Below are 20,102 nucleotides of genomic sequence, written 5' to 3'. Positions count from 1 at the left end.
ATTTTTTTACCAAACGAATTTTTTTTTCTTCAAACGAGCTTTTTCAGTATTAAAAACACTTTTAAGACCTTTAAAAGCAATCTCAAACAGGCTCTTAATCGTTGAGCAATAATTATGCACATTTAAGGATAATAAGGAAACTTTGGTAATAAAATCTTCAACTAAAAATCCAAATTTTATTTTTAAAAAAAAGGGAAAACTTCACTGAAGATACATCCTAAACTTCAAAATCCCTCAATTTAGTCCCCTGAACTTTCAATTGCTCTTAATTTGGATCTTTCCGTTAATTTTAGCCATTAAAAATTCAAAAAAAAGACCAAAAGATCCCTGATTTTTGTTTTTTTTTTTTAATAAAAAAAGTTTTGGAAGTTGAAATTTTATACAAAAGTCAGGGGTATAAACATCATGTGACATTTAAAATCTGACGGAGGGGTCCAAATTGAAAGTTCAGGGAACTAAATTGAGAGATTTTGAAATTTAGGGGGATATTTCAAAACGGATGGAAGTTCAGAGGTCTTCAGTGAAGTTTCCCCTTAAAAAATAAAAAAATAAAAAAATAAAAAAATTTACTTTATTTACATTCTGATATTTACATTTGTCAAGAATCTACTATAGCGACTCTAAAGCAAGTAGCCCACTCTGGCCCAGCCCAATTGGTTGGCAGCTTCTAAGGATAGCCCATGTCTCTACATATAATTGATCATGTGATGTTTCATAAGACCATATAGGACAAATCATGGCATATTTCAATAGTTAATTATTAATAATAATACAAGGAAGTGGGTCATTATTATAATTAATATAAAAATTGATTAAACTTTAATGTGCTGAGGGAACAAGAACTTTGCCTCCACTTTAATATTAAAAAATAATTAAAATATTCTGTTTGACATTCCTCACCTTCTCAAATAGATTATTAAACTTACCGGCCAAGTTTCTTTAATGGATAAAGCAAATGTGCTTAGCTCACCAAATTTGAAATCCAAGTCCCTAACAACCACTTGAAAACAAATATTCGTGCAAAGACTTATTGGTAGACCTATGTTTTCTTATATATATATATATATATATATATATATATATATATTTGTCATCAATAAATAAACAAGAATACTTCATGATGAAGAATAGCACTTCTTTGAAACTTTGCTCATTCACATACAAAACATATTATATTATGTGTACTTGTCATGTTGCCACTAACTATCTTAAATGCACCCAAATGGATCAGGATTGATTGCTACATGCCCAATTTGCAAATGAGAATGGGCCCCGACGGGACACACTTGCCTAGGTAAGTGTTTGGGCAGCCTGAGGTGCAAATTAATTAGTCGGTGTACTCTCTGAGCATTTCCAGCAGAAGTAGGCGAAATAGCTATTAAAAAAGTATAAACTTTTAGTCTTTTACTTTAAGTACTCATTATTTCATACACACTCTAATAGATTCTCTATTTTCTTTTAAAAATTATTTTATGTGAGAAAGAGTAAAAGAAAGAAAGGGAGAAAAAAATAATAATAAACAAAGTTTATATAGTGAATAGGCTAAACAAAGTTTACTATTCATACTAGAAGAAAAAAATGGAAAATTACAGTTTACTTCCTTAAAGTTGATAGTGTTTTTTAATTTGAACATCAAAGTTTCAATTTTTGTAATTCACCCCCACAAAGTTTCAATTTTTTTCAATTCCACCAATATTATCCCAAAATTCTCATATTGCCCATAATTTTATTTTTTATAAAAAAAACAAATTTGACGGTGCAAAAATGGCCAGATGGCCAAAGGGGTTGCTACGGCCACCCCATTTTTTTTAAAAAAAAATTTTATAAAAATAAAAAATAAAAAATTATGTGCAATATGGAAAGTTTTGGATACAATTGATCAAATTGCAAAAATTTGGAACTTTGGAGGGGTTTTGGATTGCAAAAATTAAAACTTTGATATTCGAATTGAAAAACGCTGTCAACTTTGGTAGGGTAAACTATATTTTTTCCAAGAAAAAACTACAAAATGGCTACTCTGTTGGAAAGGAAAAAAGGCTAATAATAATTAAATATGACTATTATAAAGAATTTACCTATTCTCTTAGAGATGCTCTTAATTGACTACAATTCAAATAACCAATTATAAAGGATCTCAATATAATTTGAAAGTGTTGCAAAATGATGAAAACCAAACTTCTTGATACTGCATTGAACAACTGTAGTTCAGTATGGATGCATATGACTGCAATACCAATTATATCAATTGCTATAGCAATGCTAGTTTGTATAAAAAGGCCATATATTTAGTAGAGTTTTGATTTTTATGTACAAATACACTATATGTTGCGTTTGAAAAACAATTTGTTTTGAGCTTTTCATAAATTTTAACTGCCTTGAGAAAAAGTCTATTTACGCTTCTTAAATGTAATTGAGATAATCAAAGTTATGTTGTTTCGGCGTAAAATGATTTCTGGAAAAAAAATATATATATATTTTTAGGTGTTTGGTGCTTCGAAAAATAATAGTTAAACTGAAAGCATTTTTGGTTTAACCAGAAAATCTTCTTTAATTTTCATAAAATAATTTTCATTTTTTAGAACTGTAAACCATTTTTTGAGTTTTAGCTTATCATTCTCAAATTGTCAGACCGCCACCAGAGGTTGTCGGAAGTGGTCGGTTGTTTTCCGTCATTGCTCATTTTCCGTGCAAGCCAAACATTAAAAAAAAAAATATTATTTTTCAAGGAATTTTTTTTTAAAAAAATATTTACTAACAAATATCTTGGCTTTCGAGTCAAGGAGAATGAGTTTCGGCTTGGGAATTCTCTGCTCTCAAAGCCAAGGAATAAGAGTTATCTGTGCATTGGATTGAGTCTGTCTGGTGCAGATCTGTTTTTAAAACTGAAGACTAGTAATGGCTTAGCGGATGTTAATGTCATTGATGGATCTTGATTGCTAGATTGTTATGTTTGTATCTTTGATGTTTGTAACCTTAGGTTCGGCTATGATTTGCTTTAGAGCTTTATGCTCTGTTTGTAAGAGCTATTGCTTACGATCTTTTCATTAATAAATGAGTATGAAATATTTTTTCCTTTTCAAAAAAAGTAGAATTCAAAAATTTGTCCTCGTCTTTTTCTTTTTCTCTAGGGTGAACCAAACATGGTGTTAGGATAAATATTTTAGTGTTAATGCTGTATATTTGGAGAAAACTTTCCAAGCTTTATTTTACTAGAGACTAATCGGCTTATAACATGCCAAAAATGGGATTGAGATTCCCAACAATTTGGATAGTAATTGTAAGACAACTAATGTAAGACCAACATGCCCAAATAAATTATGGGGTAGCCAACTACTTACCCTGGAGTATGAATCCCAATAGCACAATTTATAATAGAGGTTGATTGAAGTGCTACAGCTTTTATTACATTTAAAAAAAATAAAAAAAAATGAATTGATGTGATAGTTTACATAATATATATCATGTTAGCCACTAAAATGTTGACTATCATCTGACAGTCTAAGTAATACTTGTTATTTACAAAACTTTGTAAAAAAATAAATAAATAAGAGTTGTAATAAGCATTTTTCCTTTACAATACAAACTTGTGGAAACATGTATTGAAAAGAAAATGCCGAATATGCAGTAAAAGAAGGACAAAGTTCTCCTCCAAATTGGGTTGGTAGAACTTCTTCCAACCCAATCTATAAAAATGATATATTTTCCTTTCTATATTAACAAGTAACACGTGAGACACACATGAGTTTTTAGTAAGATTAATTTCAATTGTGTCTATACTATTAAAAAATATGTGCATCTCATATGTTCAAAGGACACATGTTATTATTATAGATTGAGTTGAAAAAAATTCCTTCAACCCAATTTACAAAAAAAAAAAAACTCTATCCGTAAAAGAAAAAGAAAACAACAAAAATATCTCTTTCATTACAGGCAAAAACAAAACGTTTAGAAACAAACACTATTATAGTTAGAGTGAAGAATGTGTCCAAATTCTCTCTCTCAACATGCATTCATCACGTTTGATAATATGTGAATTGTGATGCACGTCCGTTACAAAAACGCAAAGCTTTGGAGTGTAGTATTTTGAAACGGATATATTATTCGTGCTTCACACCACCGTTTTCTTCTGTCTTTCTTTCTCTGCTTCTCATTAATTATTCAATAACGACAAAAACCAAGCCGTTACCAAACCCCTTACTAGCTATATATGACGTGTCTGCAACTCTCGTGCCTCGCGTGACTGCCCCCATCATTTTCCACACGTGCCAATTAAACCAGCCTCTCTGACGATGTGGTCTACGCGACGGCCCACGGGTGCCCCCATTAAGATGCAAGTCTTCCATTTCAAGAAAAGATATCCAAACCATTTCAATAAAATAAATAAATAAAAACAAATTATTTGTTTGATTTTTGATTTTTTGATTGGAGGAGAGTGAATGATCCTTTGCTTGGAGAGGGAGGAGAAGTATTTGGAGCCCACACGAAGGGCACTAAGCCACCCTCGAGGAATTAGCAGGGCTGGCTGGATGGATGGGTGGGCCCGCTGCCCGCTATTGCTATTGCTATTTGCTAGTTGCTCTTTCCTCGTAATCTGTAATATTCGTCTCGTAGCCGCATTTTTCTACGCCACGTGTTCGGTCAGACATCTGGGGGCTTCTGTCAGGGGCCCCACTGCACACCGACCAAATCACTTGGCGTGGGGCCCTTCTTGTTCGCTTGCTCCTCGGCGCCCTCAACGCTCCTTTTCTCCTCCCGCTTTGGTTCACACTCTATCCTTGGTCTCTGTGTTTATTTTGGGACATTGGCACCAGTTTTGGTACAAATTAAAATTCTTATACTATAATCATTTCCATGAAAGGTTTCCAGCATTTCACTGATACAAAGGAGTTGCAAAATATATATATATATATATTACATTCTTAAACTGTTTTTAAATAGTAATGTTATTTAGTAATTATTATACAATTGAGATGACCTATAAGATAAAATTAAGTTCTAAATTTTTTTTTGGTCAAATCGACAGTCGTATACCAATTTAATAAAAAATATGTCTCATTCCTAAATGACATTAGACGTCAAGAGTTGGGTGCAAAGTATATTTGTTGCCAGCTTTGTGTTATCTATGAATGAAAACAAGCAAACTATGTAATTTAATAAAACATCTCTTCCTTTTTAATCTTGCGATGTTATGATATATTATAAATATATTCTGATATTTATATTATTGATTTATAATTTTTAGTATATGTCGATTTTGTTGAATCGAGTCTTTGACCATCTTATCTAAAAATTAATTAGTATCCAGCGAGAAAACTCAAATCCTTTTATGGCATTCGAAATCGTACCTTGTAAGGTATGTTTTAAGAACGTGTAAATGAGCATTGTAGCATCATTGCACCTCAACAGATTTAATTTGTATATATCTACTTATTCAACTATAAATATAGACCTAGGTATTGTAAACAATCAACATAATGAGACCACAATGTAATCTTAAAGACCATTTAAAACACCCGTAAATATTTTGTGTTATTTTCTCTCTCTTGTTTCTGCTATTATTTCTATATTTTAATTTTTTTCACAAACTTAAATATAATATCAAATCTTCATCATATTTCAACAAAAAGTGAGATATATAGACGTTGCCTCTATCATTTGGCCAAAAAAGAAAGAAAAGCCAAAACTTTGAAGCCCATTAAAATGGTAAATATATAAAAAGAAATAGGCTGTATTAAATGATCATGAGGAAATGTTGTTAATTAATTATTATTATTCTTCCACAAATAAAAATTGTAAATATGAAAAGACAGATGGTGATCGAGAGCCATGTCTGAAAGCTTATTCCTCAACCGACAGATTTTTAGGTGCGAGACACAAAACCTCAGAACTCTCCAGAGGATTCTCCAGATCAGAGCTGTGAGAATTGGGAGATTCTTTTCTTCACAGACGATGCAACAACAACAACAAACATCTACCGTATGTCTTGGGCACAGCTTCCTATATATCCTACTTTCGCTTTTTTTTGTTGTTGCCCTTCAGTGTTTTCTTTGACCGATAAAACTTTGACCAGTCAACCACCTTGACTGATCCCTATGATGTTCTTCATGTTCATGTTCATGTCCATGGCCCCACTGTTCATGTCAGGTCCACCACAATGCTTGCACCCAAAGTGCGGTGCTGCCTGTTATTATCGAGTTTTCTTGCTTTTTAAATGATTAATTCTCATCGGAAAAATAAATATATGTTGAAATACAAATCGGAGGTGGAGGGTAAAGCGACATTTGATGGGATCCAAAGGATATCAGAGTGGAATCAATGATTGTTTGTTTATTATACTCACACTTATCTTAGAATTTTTGTTGGAAACATTGAATTTCCCGCCAACTACTCCAAGAATCTTGGCCTGTAAATGGTATATTTTTTGGAAAAAGTAGAGGGTATTAGCCGTGTGATCTCTTATAGGATTCATTGCCTGATCATCGTATAAGTGCGTTGCATGTGGATTGCATGTTCATATTTTATTGGGATTACAATAATTCAAAGAATTCTGAGTAATGATGATGCATTTCATTTATTTATTTATTTTAGGTTGTTAAGGTTATTAGCTACTGTTCTAATCATAATTAAAATAGATATATAGCCTTCAAATGATGGATGAGGAAAGCTGTTTCCAACTGCCAAGTGATCAGGCACTATGAATAATAATCTTCCACCTCAGAAATGGAGATCCTAGAAAAAAGACCAAGATAAAACTTCATTAATTAATAAAACTTCCTTAATTATAGGGTTTTTTTTAAAAAGAAGAAAGATAAATAATACAAATATTCTTCATCCCATCTTTTACCCATCTCAGTGAACGGGTAAATTTACCATCTCTTATTGAAATATGAAAATACCAAAGAAAATAGGACAAGCAAAAGCAAGAAAGGGACGAGAAATCTGGATTCGCAGTTGGCAATACCCAATAAGGCTACATTTTGTTTATGTTGACCTGTTTAATTTACAGTATAGTGATAATGCCTATTTATTGGCCACATGAATGTATAATATAAGGAATATAAAATCACGTGATGATAATCATATTGTGACATGGTCTATATGATATATGATTACACAGCATTTGATAAGGAAAGAATATTATCTAAACTTTAACACCCCTAAAATTTGAGTAAGTTTGAGTTTTGAAGGAAAATTAAATGTCTGGAAGGTAACATGAGGCGCGGCAGCTAGGTCAGCGGGCACCGTGGCCTTGGACGTACAACAACAAGGTGGCTAAGTGCATAGTGGTTGAAGACATCGGCACGATGGCCGAGGACATCAACATATTTGAAATGGTTCAATCTTAGAGATTTATGTTTACATCTTGTTCATATTGACCTAGTTGATAGTACACTAATAATGCTTGTTTATAAGCCATATAAATGTACAAATAATGTAAATCATGTGATAATAATCAATTTTTTATATTAATTTTGACATGATTAAAATATGATATTGGAATATATCATTCAATAAGAAATAATATAACTTGGATTTTAACCATTGTAATTAAAAAATAAGCCATGCACCAATTTGTCTAAATTGAAAGTATAATTCTTTGGCTATGAATTCTAAATTATGACGTGTGTGTGTAAGTTGTGAACTGATATGATGGGTAATCCTCGAGGTAAGACACGTGGCCATATACTTTGTTTTAGCTTTGAATGATGAATTCATGTTATTCTTGTAGACATTTGCTTCGGACATGCTTGGAATTGTGGTACAATGCGATGAACTTTTTCTTTGGTCATGGTGTCGCATAAAAAACCCACATATATTTATTTAAAGTATCTTTATTAATCCGGCTTATTTGTAGTTTCTCTAGGATCATGGATGAAACCATTGCCCGTTGTTTGGTTCTTTTGGACCATTTCCTATATCTCTCCTTGCTTTGCTGCATTTTTCGTTTGAGTTTTGTTGTTGGGGTACCCACTCTTTTTATGTTGTTGTTTGATCCCATATAGGTGACCCTCTTTCCCTTATTTGATTAGAAAGAAGAAAAAAAAATCATTATTAATATGAATCCAGAGATTTCTATCGCTTGAAAATTAGAAAATAAAAAAAGAAAAAGGAATAAATTAATCTCTTCGAGTCGATCGGGCCTCACCCCCTTTTTGGGCATACTACAATGTGCTGGTGGTGGTACATTGCACGTCAACAAGAAGCTTCTTCTCCTCCCTCTCACGGAGTGATGGAACTACATTTTTATCTCAAATTCTTCTTCTCCTCCCATCAAAATTTTTTTTTTTTTAGAAATGCTACATACTATATTTTTATCCCACTTTCATCCCCATCGATCGTGTTGATTCACTATCCATCAGCATTTGATTTTTTTTTTTTTTTTTATAACAAAAGCCAATCGAATTACTGATAAACATAATCACATTAGCCCAGTTAGATAAAAATGTATAGCATTGTTCAAAAATCTTAGTTCGATCCTTACCCCTAGCAGAGCAATGATATACAGCTACACCATTACAAGATGAATTGATCATAGAGTCATAATAAGAAGATACAATATATTATTTTAACGATGACTATTCTAAATATTGATTAGAACTCCTACATTAACATTGTAATAAATTGTCACACATAAAAAAAATAATAATAATAATAATTAAAAAAAAAAAGTATATTTTGGGTGTATATATATATATATATATATATACCAGAGTGGAGAGCTAAGCTTCCGGAGGGACCATTGTAAAACCAAAGCAACGTAAAAAGCAAATTCGAGTCGACGTTGGGCTACGAAGGCACATGGGTGTAAAGCACATGTACGATAGATAATTAACGAAGCAAGACGATCAAAGATCCTCTCTGTGTGTATGTGTGTGTCCCCACCCATCATTTCAAGTGTACACATCATCGTCAGAACCTTCAACAAACACCCACACCAACAGCAGCGCCAAACGACACCGATTCAAATCATTATCATCAATCAACATTTACTTGTTCCATGGGCCCCCACCCATCCCACTACACGCCAAAACACTCTACAGTAGTACAATAAACAAAGATAAAAGAGAGAAAATTCTTAGACCAAATCTTGTTTTCTTTTTTTTTTTCTACTTAGTTTTGTTTTATTTTATGTGTTTTTGTGGAACACGAGGGCTTGTTTGTGGGCTAGAGATCGAGACCGAAGCGTAGGTTGGGTCGCAGAGGTTTTGGCGAGGAATTGGGGGGTGGTGGGGATGTGGGGACCCCTTAATAAGGGAGGTGCGTGTGGGTCCATCGATGAGAATAGTTGCATCCACGCGAGAGTGCGGGTCCCACAAAGACAAAGACTCTGGTGAGGGGGGTTTCTGGTCTCTCTCATATGAAACCGTTGCAGAAACAAGAGAGAGAGAGAGAGAGAGAGAGAGGACTCGAATTTTCTTAAATGCTTTCTCTGCGTGCAAGGCTAAGCCAACCTCATCGATCATCCCGTACGGCAACCCCCATCCCATCATTACTCTCTCTCTCTCTCTCTATCTCTTTCTTTCTTGGGGATCGCTTTATTTATATATACAGGGGTTGCCTCTATTTCCTCACTTTGCATGTCTGCCTAAGCCCTTTGCTCTCTTTCTCTCTCTCCTTCTTCTTCTTTCTCCGCCTCCATCTCTCTCTCGTATTCAGTGGTGTTTGATTGATATTGCATGGGATGGATCCTTCAAGTGGACAACACCAGGTAGGATGGGAACCAAACCCAGTTTGTAATCATCAAAATACTTCTTTCTTTTTGTTTTTTTGTTTTTGTTTTCTTCTTTCTTTCTTTCTTTCTTTCTTCGTTGCTTTGCTTTTGCTACCACTCTCCTTTTCTTTTTCTTTTTCCTTTTTCTGCTTCTTTCTAGCTAGCTTACTCGGTAAGTGATTTGGAGTTCTGGGTTTAATTCCAAAAGATGATGGAGTTGCTTTGGTGTCACTAAAGCTTTAGTAGAAAAATATTTTTTTAAAAAAAGTAATTAATCTTTAATCTTTGTTTTCTGTTCCTTTTGTTGGGTTAATCAATTTGTTCTTCTTCTTTTTTCTTCTCTAACAAGGAAAACAAGGGTGCCTTTTTTGGGGTTTGGATTTTCTATGAAAATTGTACCTAATAATCAAGATATATATGATCCTTAACCCATGTGTGTATATATATATATATATATATATATATATATTTTATGGGAATTAATGTTGTCAAAACAAAATTATGTTGTTAATGAAGTGGGTGTTCGTTCAAATAATAAGCCAAATTTCCTACAATTAATTAGACACAAATTAGTATATATAATCGGAGATTGCTTCTTAATTCACATTTTATATATAAATAATATGTGTATATCACTGCTTCGCATATATCGATAATGTATACTTCCAATGTAATTTTTGGAGTATTCTGGTTTCGAGTTAATGATGTCTTTGTTTATTTTGGTCTCTTTCAGGAGATGTCTGGGCATTCACTGGAAAACATGTTGGTATGCTCAAAAGGACAGAGTGAGAAGAAGCCAAGGCCTCAGCCAGAGCAAGCTCTGAAATGCCCAAGATGTGACTCCACCAACACCAAATTCTGCTACTACAACAACTACAGCCTTTCTCAGCCAAGGTACTTCTGCAAATCATGCAGGAGGTACTGGACAAAAGGGGGAACACTGAGGAATGTTCCGGTGGGTGGAGGGTGCAGGAAGAACAAGAGATCATCATCATCATCATCATCAAAGAGGACACAAGATCAACCACTCACACCCAACACCAACCCTCTGATCAATGGCCTCCCATCCATTGCTAGTTATCATGACTCCCCAAATGACCTCAGCCTTGCATTTGCTAGGCTCCAAAAACAGTCATGTGGGCAGATGGGGTTTGATGATCAACATGATTTTTCAGGCACCCATTGTGATTTTTCTTCAGCCCCTGCTGGCTTTCTTGATGCTCTTAGGAGTGGGTATCATGATCATGGGCAGAGTAATTTTCAGAATTGGTATTATGGGTATAATGGTAATAATGGAAACAATATGGGAGAGGTGGATAATAATAATAATAATAATGGTGGTGGAGAAATGGTGATGCCATATGATCATCAAGATCAAATGAGTAATGCAGCAACAACAACAGCTGTGACAGTGACAACTATGAAGCAAGAGTTGTGCAATGGCAGAGAAAATGATCAGAACAGAGTTTTGTGGGGACTCCCTTGGCAGCAATTCAATGGGGATGGAAACAATATGGGTGAGATTGATTCTGGAAGAGAAAGCTGGAATGGGCTTGCTCCTTCTTGGCATGGGCTTCTCAATAGCCCTCTGATGTAGACATGGAAGTTCTCAAGAAGTCATAGAATTTCCTCTCTTTATTAGACTCAAATATCAGTTTTAGTGTTTTTGGGTTTTGTTAGGAGAGATTTGATTCACCTGAATCATCTCTATTTTTCTTTTTCAGTTCTTTTTTTTTTCTTCCTTTTGGGTTTCCTTTTATTGGTCGATAAGCTAATGAAATTTCAGATTTGTTTGCTAACCAAGTCAAGAATCTTGCATAGGTTGAACAATGAAAGAAAACAGTTTCTAAATTGGTGAAAAGAGAGAGAGAGAGAGAGAGAGAGAGAGAGTGAGAGTGATGTTTCATGTTTTCTGCAGTCTGATCTCTGAACTGTCTCTGAAGTCTTAAAAGGTTAATGTTGCAGGACTTTGGATTTTAAATGAGTGGTTTTCTCAAGATATTCTGCCATGATTGCATCTTATTTTCAAGTAGATTCTTTTAGAATATTTAAATTTGAAAAAAAATATGAATTTCAGTGAAGCATGTGCAGCAACTTCGGGATGGATTTTCTTTTCCCTGCCTGCAGACAATATATCCAACTTAGGATTTGGGCGTGAGTGAGAGAGAGAGAATGGCCGGTTTCAGCAATCAGTTTGAAAATTATTGGAATCCATAAATAAAACAAATGTATTTTCTTTTGCTTTATGATATTTTATACAACAGACAGCAGCATATTAGAATTTAAGGGAGACAATGGTCAATAGCTAGTGAAGATAGTTTGAATTTTTCGTAGGCCGAGATCAAGTGGGCAGCCGTTGATTGGCCTGCTGCCCAACTGCCCGAATCCAATTTTGTCAAGTGAGAACGTTTAAAGTATGATCTGTTTGGATGACATGTTACGCACATCAGAGATTCATGTCATTATCCATTATATATATATATATATATATATATGCTGAGATAGAAACGCATGTCCAACAAGACACTTTTATGGACTCTTGTTTCTCAAATTTTTCTAATTAAAATATTCAATATTTTACCTTTTTTTATTTATTTTTTTTTTTAAGACTAATGTTATTTTTTATTCTCATTTCACACTGATTGAATGTATTGACATTCAACTCTCATCTCACTTTTATATAATTAAATTGATGTGTCAGTGCCCATAAACTCTTTAATCAAACTTTATTAAAAATGAAAAAAAAAAAATCTGAAGACCGATAAATACTGTCATATTCAACCAGTTGTATGAGAGTGAGATGGAGTTGAGTATTTAGCACTACTTTTTTTTTTTTTTTTTTAGTGTTTGACATAAAAAACCATTTAAAACAAGGTCAGATAGGGTAAAATGAGTATTTAGCATTACTTTAAATGGGCAATAGGAACTTTCGCTTAAGGGAAGCCCTATAAATGGGACGACTCTTTCATTTCTATCTTTGGATTCTTTTTGGCTAACAACAGGGTGCCTTCCACTGACTAATTTTTATTATTATTTATTTAAAAATAAAAACAATGCTTATAGTGACACTTCACCTTGTTTCCTATTGTTACCAATTTCATGTTATCTTGACATTGAAGGTACATATGCCCATCAATTGGAGCTTGAAACTTCCACCTATTTTCTCAGTTTTTTCCCCCAATAATTTTAGCAAAATAAAGAAGATTTTTTTTTTCCCAATAAATAAGATTCAAACTCACAAACTCATTTCTACACACACAAGAAAAATATCAATAAAAAAGAAAACAAGAATCAAGACACAAAAATTTAACGTAATTCGGCAAGATTGTCTACATCTATACTAGTCATCAAAGACAATGTTTCTTCTTCACTAGTATCAATAAAAAATACAATGAATCTTTCTCCTGCTCGCTTATGAAACTACCTCGGCTATTTATTTATAATAAAAAATAATAATTAATCGCTTTAAAAGAAGTGGGATTGAGAAATGAGAAAGATAAGATTTGAACACAACAATCATTTCATGATGGGGATAGTCTTAGAATTAGATTAAGACTATAATGTAATGCATTATGAAAAAAGACAAAATACCATAATTAAAATAACTATTACCATTACTATTTTTGAGTGATGGACGTGAAGGTATACATAGATTTTCTTCACCGGACCACGTAATTGACTTTTGTAAATGATTCTAACAAGAGACATCTTACCAACATGAAAATTAATCCCATGTGATTGGCTACAACGTAAGAAGTGATGGAACTCCAACCCATTTTGGAAAACTTGAATGTCAATTTTGCAAAATTTCATTATTAAACGACGAATTTAATGGTCGAGGAGATTAGGAAGTGAAATAAATAAATCCCATTTTGCATTTCCATCTCAGCCTGCTAAATCATTTGACTTCTTAACTAAACCCACCTATTTTACAGATGCTTTTTTTTTTTTGTCGAAAAATCTCTCTAAGACAGGGCCCTTCAGACCCACCTCTACAGAGTAAACCTCGATCCCGTGCACCGACCTATTTTACAGATACTCCGAGACATAAATGTGACAGAGAAGCAAGTGATAATATTATTTCTTTCTAGGGAAATTATACTTTACCCTATGAATTGACAGATTTTTTGTTAATAGCCTTTCAAACTACCATTTGTCATACTTCAATTTTTTTTTTTTTTTTTTTGTAGAAAAGAAAAGAAAAAGAAAGATGAGGTATTCATGAGTGGTCAGACCACCATGTCTAATTGAGAGGTGGTTGGACCATCTTTGAAAGATGACGATGGGGACGTTGAAAACTTGAAACTACCCCTACAACTCTTTATTAATTTTTTTTTCTTTTTGATTTAAGGGTAATTTAGATATTTCAAGTAAAGAAATGTAAAGAACTCCCATGATTTTTTCTGGCCACCTTGATATTTGTGTAGTGTACTCACTATTTGAGGTGTAGAGGTGAGTTCAAATCGATCCCCACTAAACCCTCGATATAGAAGATATAGGCCCAAAACATTCTATTTTAAACAGTCGGTCAAAAAACGTTGGGTGAACTGACCCGACCCAAACTCACCTACCCGCACCTTTAAGAGTTCACCTCAAGTAAAATGATTCTGCAAGGATATTGGCCGAATGTAAGGCTAGAATTGACCTTTTCTTGGCCCAAAGGATGATTATTCATTTTGATAAGAGCTCACCTTCTAATAATTTTGATTTTGATAATAAAAAAAAATCCCATAACAGATTGCAAGCATATTTTTCATGCAGTCCATAATATAATAAAATTTCAAACTACCACAGGAGAAAAATATAAATAAATATACATTTACCAGATTGACCAAATTGCAGGACTAATGCTTCTTCCTATTTTTTGAAACATTTAACTGTTCCACTATGGCTGGCTGCTGCTACCCAGCACCCAAATAGATGACATCATTTGATTAAGTGCAACCAAATAAGTGGTTAGACACCAAACATGCACAAAATTAAATCAAGATATATGGAAGATAATTCTCTCTCTGTGCTTTCTGAAGTCCAAAGATGTTGACCATTTATTAAGAAGGAGCCCTCATGGGTACCACATAATTCCCACGTGGAAACCACATATAGGGCTCTGGTTCATATCCTATTGACCCTTGCATCATGGACAAAATGGCCCCAGCGGGATGTGGGTTTGGTGTTTCAAATGCCACTTGCCACAGGCATTTTACCTATTTTGCATGATATTTGCAAAGAAGTTAGTGAATCCCAACCCACCCCCCATTCCATCACCATCAAACCCCCATTCAAGGAAAGAAAAACAAAAACCCAACAAACTAGATATTATCTAGACGTAGACATCCAATATAGCAGAACATAGAAAATCAAAATCCTAATGCATAGCAAAGAAATCCAAGAAAACAGGATAAGCAATAGTTACCATATCCTTCAGTTTTACAATGACAAAGTGGATTTCTAGTTTGTCCCAATGAAGGGAAGCTAGACAATGGGTTCCATGAGAAATATAGAAGTATGTAATAAAAGGGGAGAAAGAAGAGGGAGAAGAAAGGGGGTAGGACTGCTCACAAAATACTCTCTTGACCGAAGAGTTGGAAAACCCAACAGCAGACTGGAGTTTTAGAGGAGGTGGTTCAAGACCTTGGCTTTTCCTTCTTCTCCTTGAAGAGGGCCAAAAGAGACACCCCTGATACCTTCACAACCTTAAATCTGACTCCGGGAATATCTCCCACAGCATGCCCCTTTCGGCCAAATCCTGCAATCAGCACCTCATCCTGCATAAAGCAGATGAATTATTTATAGAACTTGTTTTGTAATTTTCTGAACAATATTTAAAAGATCATTAACATATAAAATATTCTTATATTCTTCGTATAAAATATCAACCTATATGGGACATGTAGCATTTATCAATTAAATTAGGTGGATAGAATATAAAAGAATGTATCAATTTTTTTCATAAAAAAGGGACCCGAACCATAAACCTTCTCAGTAAAACAGATCAAACTGGTTATTGTCAACATGATTTGATGAGAAATGTGAAACTAATAATAAAGGAGGTAGAATGAAATTCTGCAATTATTATCTATTCAGAGAAAATGTAGAGATGAATTGTTGTTTTTTGAGACAGAAATTAATGTAGATCTTTTAGCAGTTTGGCTCCTTATTGTAGCAGAGGAAAAATAGGACAGGGAGAGCTGGATAAAACAATTATGGAATTGATCAATATTACCAAAGGTAATGGACATGTATCCGTATTTGGAGTAGGTGAACTACCGTACATGACTTTGGAAATCATAATGATATTACTGAGGAATGTCCTTATCAGAATACTTTTGCTTCTAATTTTGGGAAATTAGCAATAAATGTTCTGTGGATTAACAACAAACCAAATGGGGCCTTTTCCTAGTGTTTTATTGTTAAGTACCATTATGGATTTTTTTCACATGACTTCGAAAATCATAACGACATTGCTGAGGAATGTTTTTATCAAAATATTTTTGCTTTCTATTTTGGGAAATTAGCAAAAAAAATTTCTGTGGATTTTGACGGCAACAACAAACCACATGGGGCCTTTTCCTAGTGTTTTATTGTTAAGTATCATTATGATTTTTTTCCATCCAATCTGTCTATTTAACAAATAAATAACATTTATACCTATCAATATGTATACCAAAAAGACAATTGAACAATTAATTGATTGCATTAAAACCTAGAGGTGGAAAATGATCTCACATTCTCTTCAATATAGTTCAAGCAACCGTCATTCGGAACAAAAGCTGCAATCTTCTTCCCATTCTTAATCAGCTGAACTCGAGCACATTTTCTAATGGCAGAATTTGGCTGTTTAGCCTCAATACCACTGTACAATGCAACAAGACCAATAAGTTAGAAGCTATCTGAGATATTATGAATGGGAGGAAGGGTAACTTTATCAAAAGAATAAGCATCTACAGATTTCACCCTACATTTTTTCAAGAACAATGCCTTTTGCATGAGATGATCCAGCAAAGGGTTTTTTCCATTCATTGCCAAGGTGGGACTTCTTGTATGACTTGTCAGCCCACCTTTGCCTTCTACGGTGGGACTTAAGCTTGCGACCAGCTCCCATTCCACGTGTCTTCCTGTAATTAGATCACTTGCATATTACTAATTCACTCACTCATTTTTTTTTTTTTTTTTGAGAAAATTCACACTTATAGTTACAAAAGAAAACACAATAATAGAAATGTATGAAAGAAGTTAAAAAAGTTAACTCAGAGGTAAGTGCTTTTAAATTTAGTGACTGGCAAGCAATGACATTACGAGCCATGGTAGAAATAAGTCATTACTATATTCCATATGCAGCTTAAAAGTTTTAAGTGATACAACTAAACTCCTCATGCATTCCCCATGGACAGCAAACATATCTTAAGGAGACGACATCATACGACACAATGAGAGCACCTAACAGTTCCTAGTGCCAGTTTTGTTGACATCTTCACATCGTAATAATGAACAATGATTGACAACCAAACAACAATAATGTCAAGATTCTAACAACAAACCATTACAATGTCAAAGAACAATACAAACGGTTATGTTCAACTTGCTCAAAATAGCTTATGGGATTTATCGACAGGAAACTTTGTATAACTTAGATTTGTACATCTTTGTATTCTTTGCAGTAAATTGCCCCACCTATATTATCCGTATTTTTAGTTAGAAACCTTCACAGATACTGACAACAGAAAAATCATCTTCCTTATCCTCCTCGGTCTTGCATAACAGGACACAGAAGTCAAAAGAAGCATATTTGACAGAGTCCCAGTGCTTCGTTATACATGAATGAAAATCCGTTTGATCACATTTGAGCATTTACAGAATAAGATTAATTTGGATTTAATTATATTTGTCTTTTAAAGTGATAATCATAATTCACCAAAATACATAGTAAAATTCATGCTTAGCCCTTCATTTGTTACGTTTTCTTCTATTTTTACATGGGTCCTTAAACAATTTTCTGAAAGACGACGTGAAATGGCCTCCTATTTCCCACAAGAAAGAGGAGCCCTTTAGCATCTCAAACTATCCCGAATAAACATCGATTTCTCTACAATCTATTGTTTTAGACTATAAAAATGCTAATGGTACTCGCAAAATTTTTCTCTATCTAGATTCACAAACCAAATGAATTGACCACTTCTACAGCTTCCCAGTAAAAACAATTAAGATAAAGAAAACTCCGTGATTCTACGACAGAGTAATACAATCACATTTCCAATCAGGCATCAGATGGAGCACAATGTTACAATTTATTTTGAAGTAGTCACAAACATTCTTTTCCAAGTAACTGAGAAATGTTCCTTGAGTATTATCCATCAAAACCGAGTGTAGCCTAAACTAAGGTAGATTTTTTTTTCCCCGAGAAAGTTCAAAATTTTCGAAGGAAACAAACAGAGAGGAAGAAATGAATAGAACTCGGAAGCGAAACTCACCCCATGTTGACTGAACGAAGAGGCGCTTCGACTGTGACAAAGGGCTTCGGAGCTTGTCGGTCGCAGAGAGAAGTTGCAGAGCTTAGGCCGCCACAACGAAAGCCGCAAAACCCTAATCTAATGGGCTTATAAGGTAGACTATTTCACAAAGCTGTGCGGTTGGGAAAAAAAAAACTGCTATTTTTGGTGGGACAAAGACGCGGACATACTCCGCGGTTTATTCATGAAAATACAAGAGTGAAAACGCAAGGCCTTAAAGCGTTTTCAATTTCACGCCTCATTGCTTTTGATTTTCACATCTCAGCCTCGAGAAAACCAATCACGGCCCGCATTAGTGGGCCCAATATGAGCCCATTTTGAAGAATCTTGATACAGACGCAAGCCCAGCAGAGAGTTCGAATTGCCGAAGAAAGGCCTGTCCATCAATACTGAATTTTTCGCAAAAATGGTGCCTTATCAAAAATCTAGATTATTTGTGGTTTCTTTGTGATTAATGTCGTGATGAATAATGTTAGGGATCATCTTTTATTTTCTTAAATTTGACATGACTTTTAAAATTACCATTGGATTTGGGATAAATCACTATTAAATTTTGATCCAATGGTGATTTTAAAAGCCATATCAACTTTAAAAAAATAAAAAATAAAAATGATAAAAAGATAAGCCATTTAGTATGTTTACCACTCTTATGTTCTCTATTTATAGAGACTATTGTAATATTATTCTACACAATTCAATATAGTAAAGATGTAGTCATAAACTCTCTTTACGCTTTTGCTTTCTTCTCTCTCCTTTCTCTCCTCTCCAATATATTTAACATGGGATCATGACTATTTTTTTGTGACCTCTAATAAACATCCTTGACATTTTCTGGCGCTCCCTCCGATGATCTCTCTATTCTGGTTGTCCACACGCCGGCACGCTCTCTGTTTGCGCTGTCAGTCTCGTCCACACCTTCACGGCAACACAATCTGGAAAAGTAATCCAAAAATCAAGCTTGCAAGGCATGAATCTATTGATCTGTGGAAGATTCACAGTCAACAGAGATAAAACGTGCTTCCACACGCCATCGGCAGTATCTCCACATGCCACACGCCACCACCATGAGTCTTTTCAGCCAATCGACCACCAAAAGTGGGTTTTTAGCCCCAGATTAGTGGATTTGTCCAAAACCATCAAGAAAGTCTCCTTGGAACACCATCCTACTTAGAAATCAAGTCTTCTACAAAGTTGGAGAAACAATCCCCCCTCAAATCTCCTCAAGATAAATTATGACACTGTCATAAGAGACTCAGCCTAAACTGTAGTCTACATAAACATTGAATAGCACATTATTAAAGTTGTCTCCCTCATAAGCCCCCTTGTGATCTAAATTAGGGTTGGGCAAAAACCTGCCCAACCCGCAAACCCGTCCGGCCCGGCCCCTAACCGCCTTGCCTTGACCTGGTTTTAAGTGTATTTTTGCGGGTTCGGGTAAAATTTTTCCAAACCGTGCGGGTCGGGTCGGGTAGCAGGTTTAGTCATTTTTTCATGCGGGTACCCGCCCCGCCCCACCCCGATTCTACCCGCCCATGAACCTAACCCTAAAAACCCAAAATATCTCCCACCCACTCCCTATTTTCTCTCATCTCACGCCTCCAGATCCAGCAAGAGAGTTTTCTCCTTCTTTCCCCCTGATTTTCTTCTTCTTCTTCTTCTCCTTCTTTCCCCCTCCACGCAGCTTCCATCACCTAGCTCCCACCCATGCTCTTTCTACCAACATCCAGAGAGCTCGAATCCTCGAAGACGAAAAGACCTGAGAGTGAAATGGAGGGAGAATCCTGGTTTTAAGTGTATTTTTGCGGGTTCGGGTAAAATTTTTCCAAACCGTGCGGGTCGGGTCGGGTAGCAGGTTTAGTCATTTTTTCATGCGGGTACCCGCC

General features: G+C 34.7%; 2 protein-coding genes across 2 annotated transcripts; one reads left to right on the top strand and one right to left on the bottom strand.

Annotated features, from left to right (window-relative positions):
* Positions 1-9,392: 9,392 nt before the first annotated feature.
* On the top strand, positions 9,393-11,700 carry LOC132163887 (dof zinc finger protein DOF2.1-like). Its single transcript, XM_059574265.1, has 2 exons — positions 9,393-9,709; positions 10,446-11,700. The coding sequence occupies exons 1-2, from the start codon at positions 9,683-9,685 to the stop codon at positions 11,307-11,309; spliced, it is 891 nt and encodes a 296-aa protein (XP_059430248.1). The 5' UTR covers positions 9,393-9,682; the 3' UTR covers positions 11,310-11,700.
* A 3,362-nt stretch (positions 11,701-15,062) lies between these two features.
* Positions 15,063-18,347, bottom strand: LOC132164811 (small ribosomal subunit protein uS12). The gene is made up of 4 exons (XM_059575377.1): positions 18,181-18,347; positions 16,672-16,827; positions 16,439-16,565; positions 15,063-15,477 (listed from the first exon to the last, which is right to left on the bottom strand). The coding sequence occupies exons 1-4, from the start codon at positions 18,183-18,185 to the stop codon at positions 15,337-15,339; spliced, it is 429 nt and encodes a 142-aa protein (XP_059431360.1). The 5' UTR covers positions 18,186-18,347; the 3' UTR covers positions 15,063-15,336.
* Between the last annotated feature and the right edge of the window lie 1,755 nt (positions 18,348-20,102).

This window comes from Corylus avellana, chromosome ca10, assembly GCF_901000735.1.
Source record: "Corylus avellana chromosome ca10, CavTom2PMs-1.0".
In the NCBI taxonomy this organism is placed as follows: Eukaryota; Viridiplantae; Streptophyta; class Magnoliopsida; order Fagales; family Betulaceae; genus Corylus; species Corylus avellana.
This window is presented reverse-complemented; position numbering and strand designations above follow the sequence as displayed.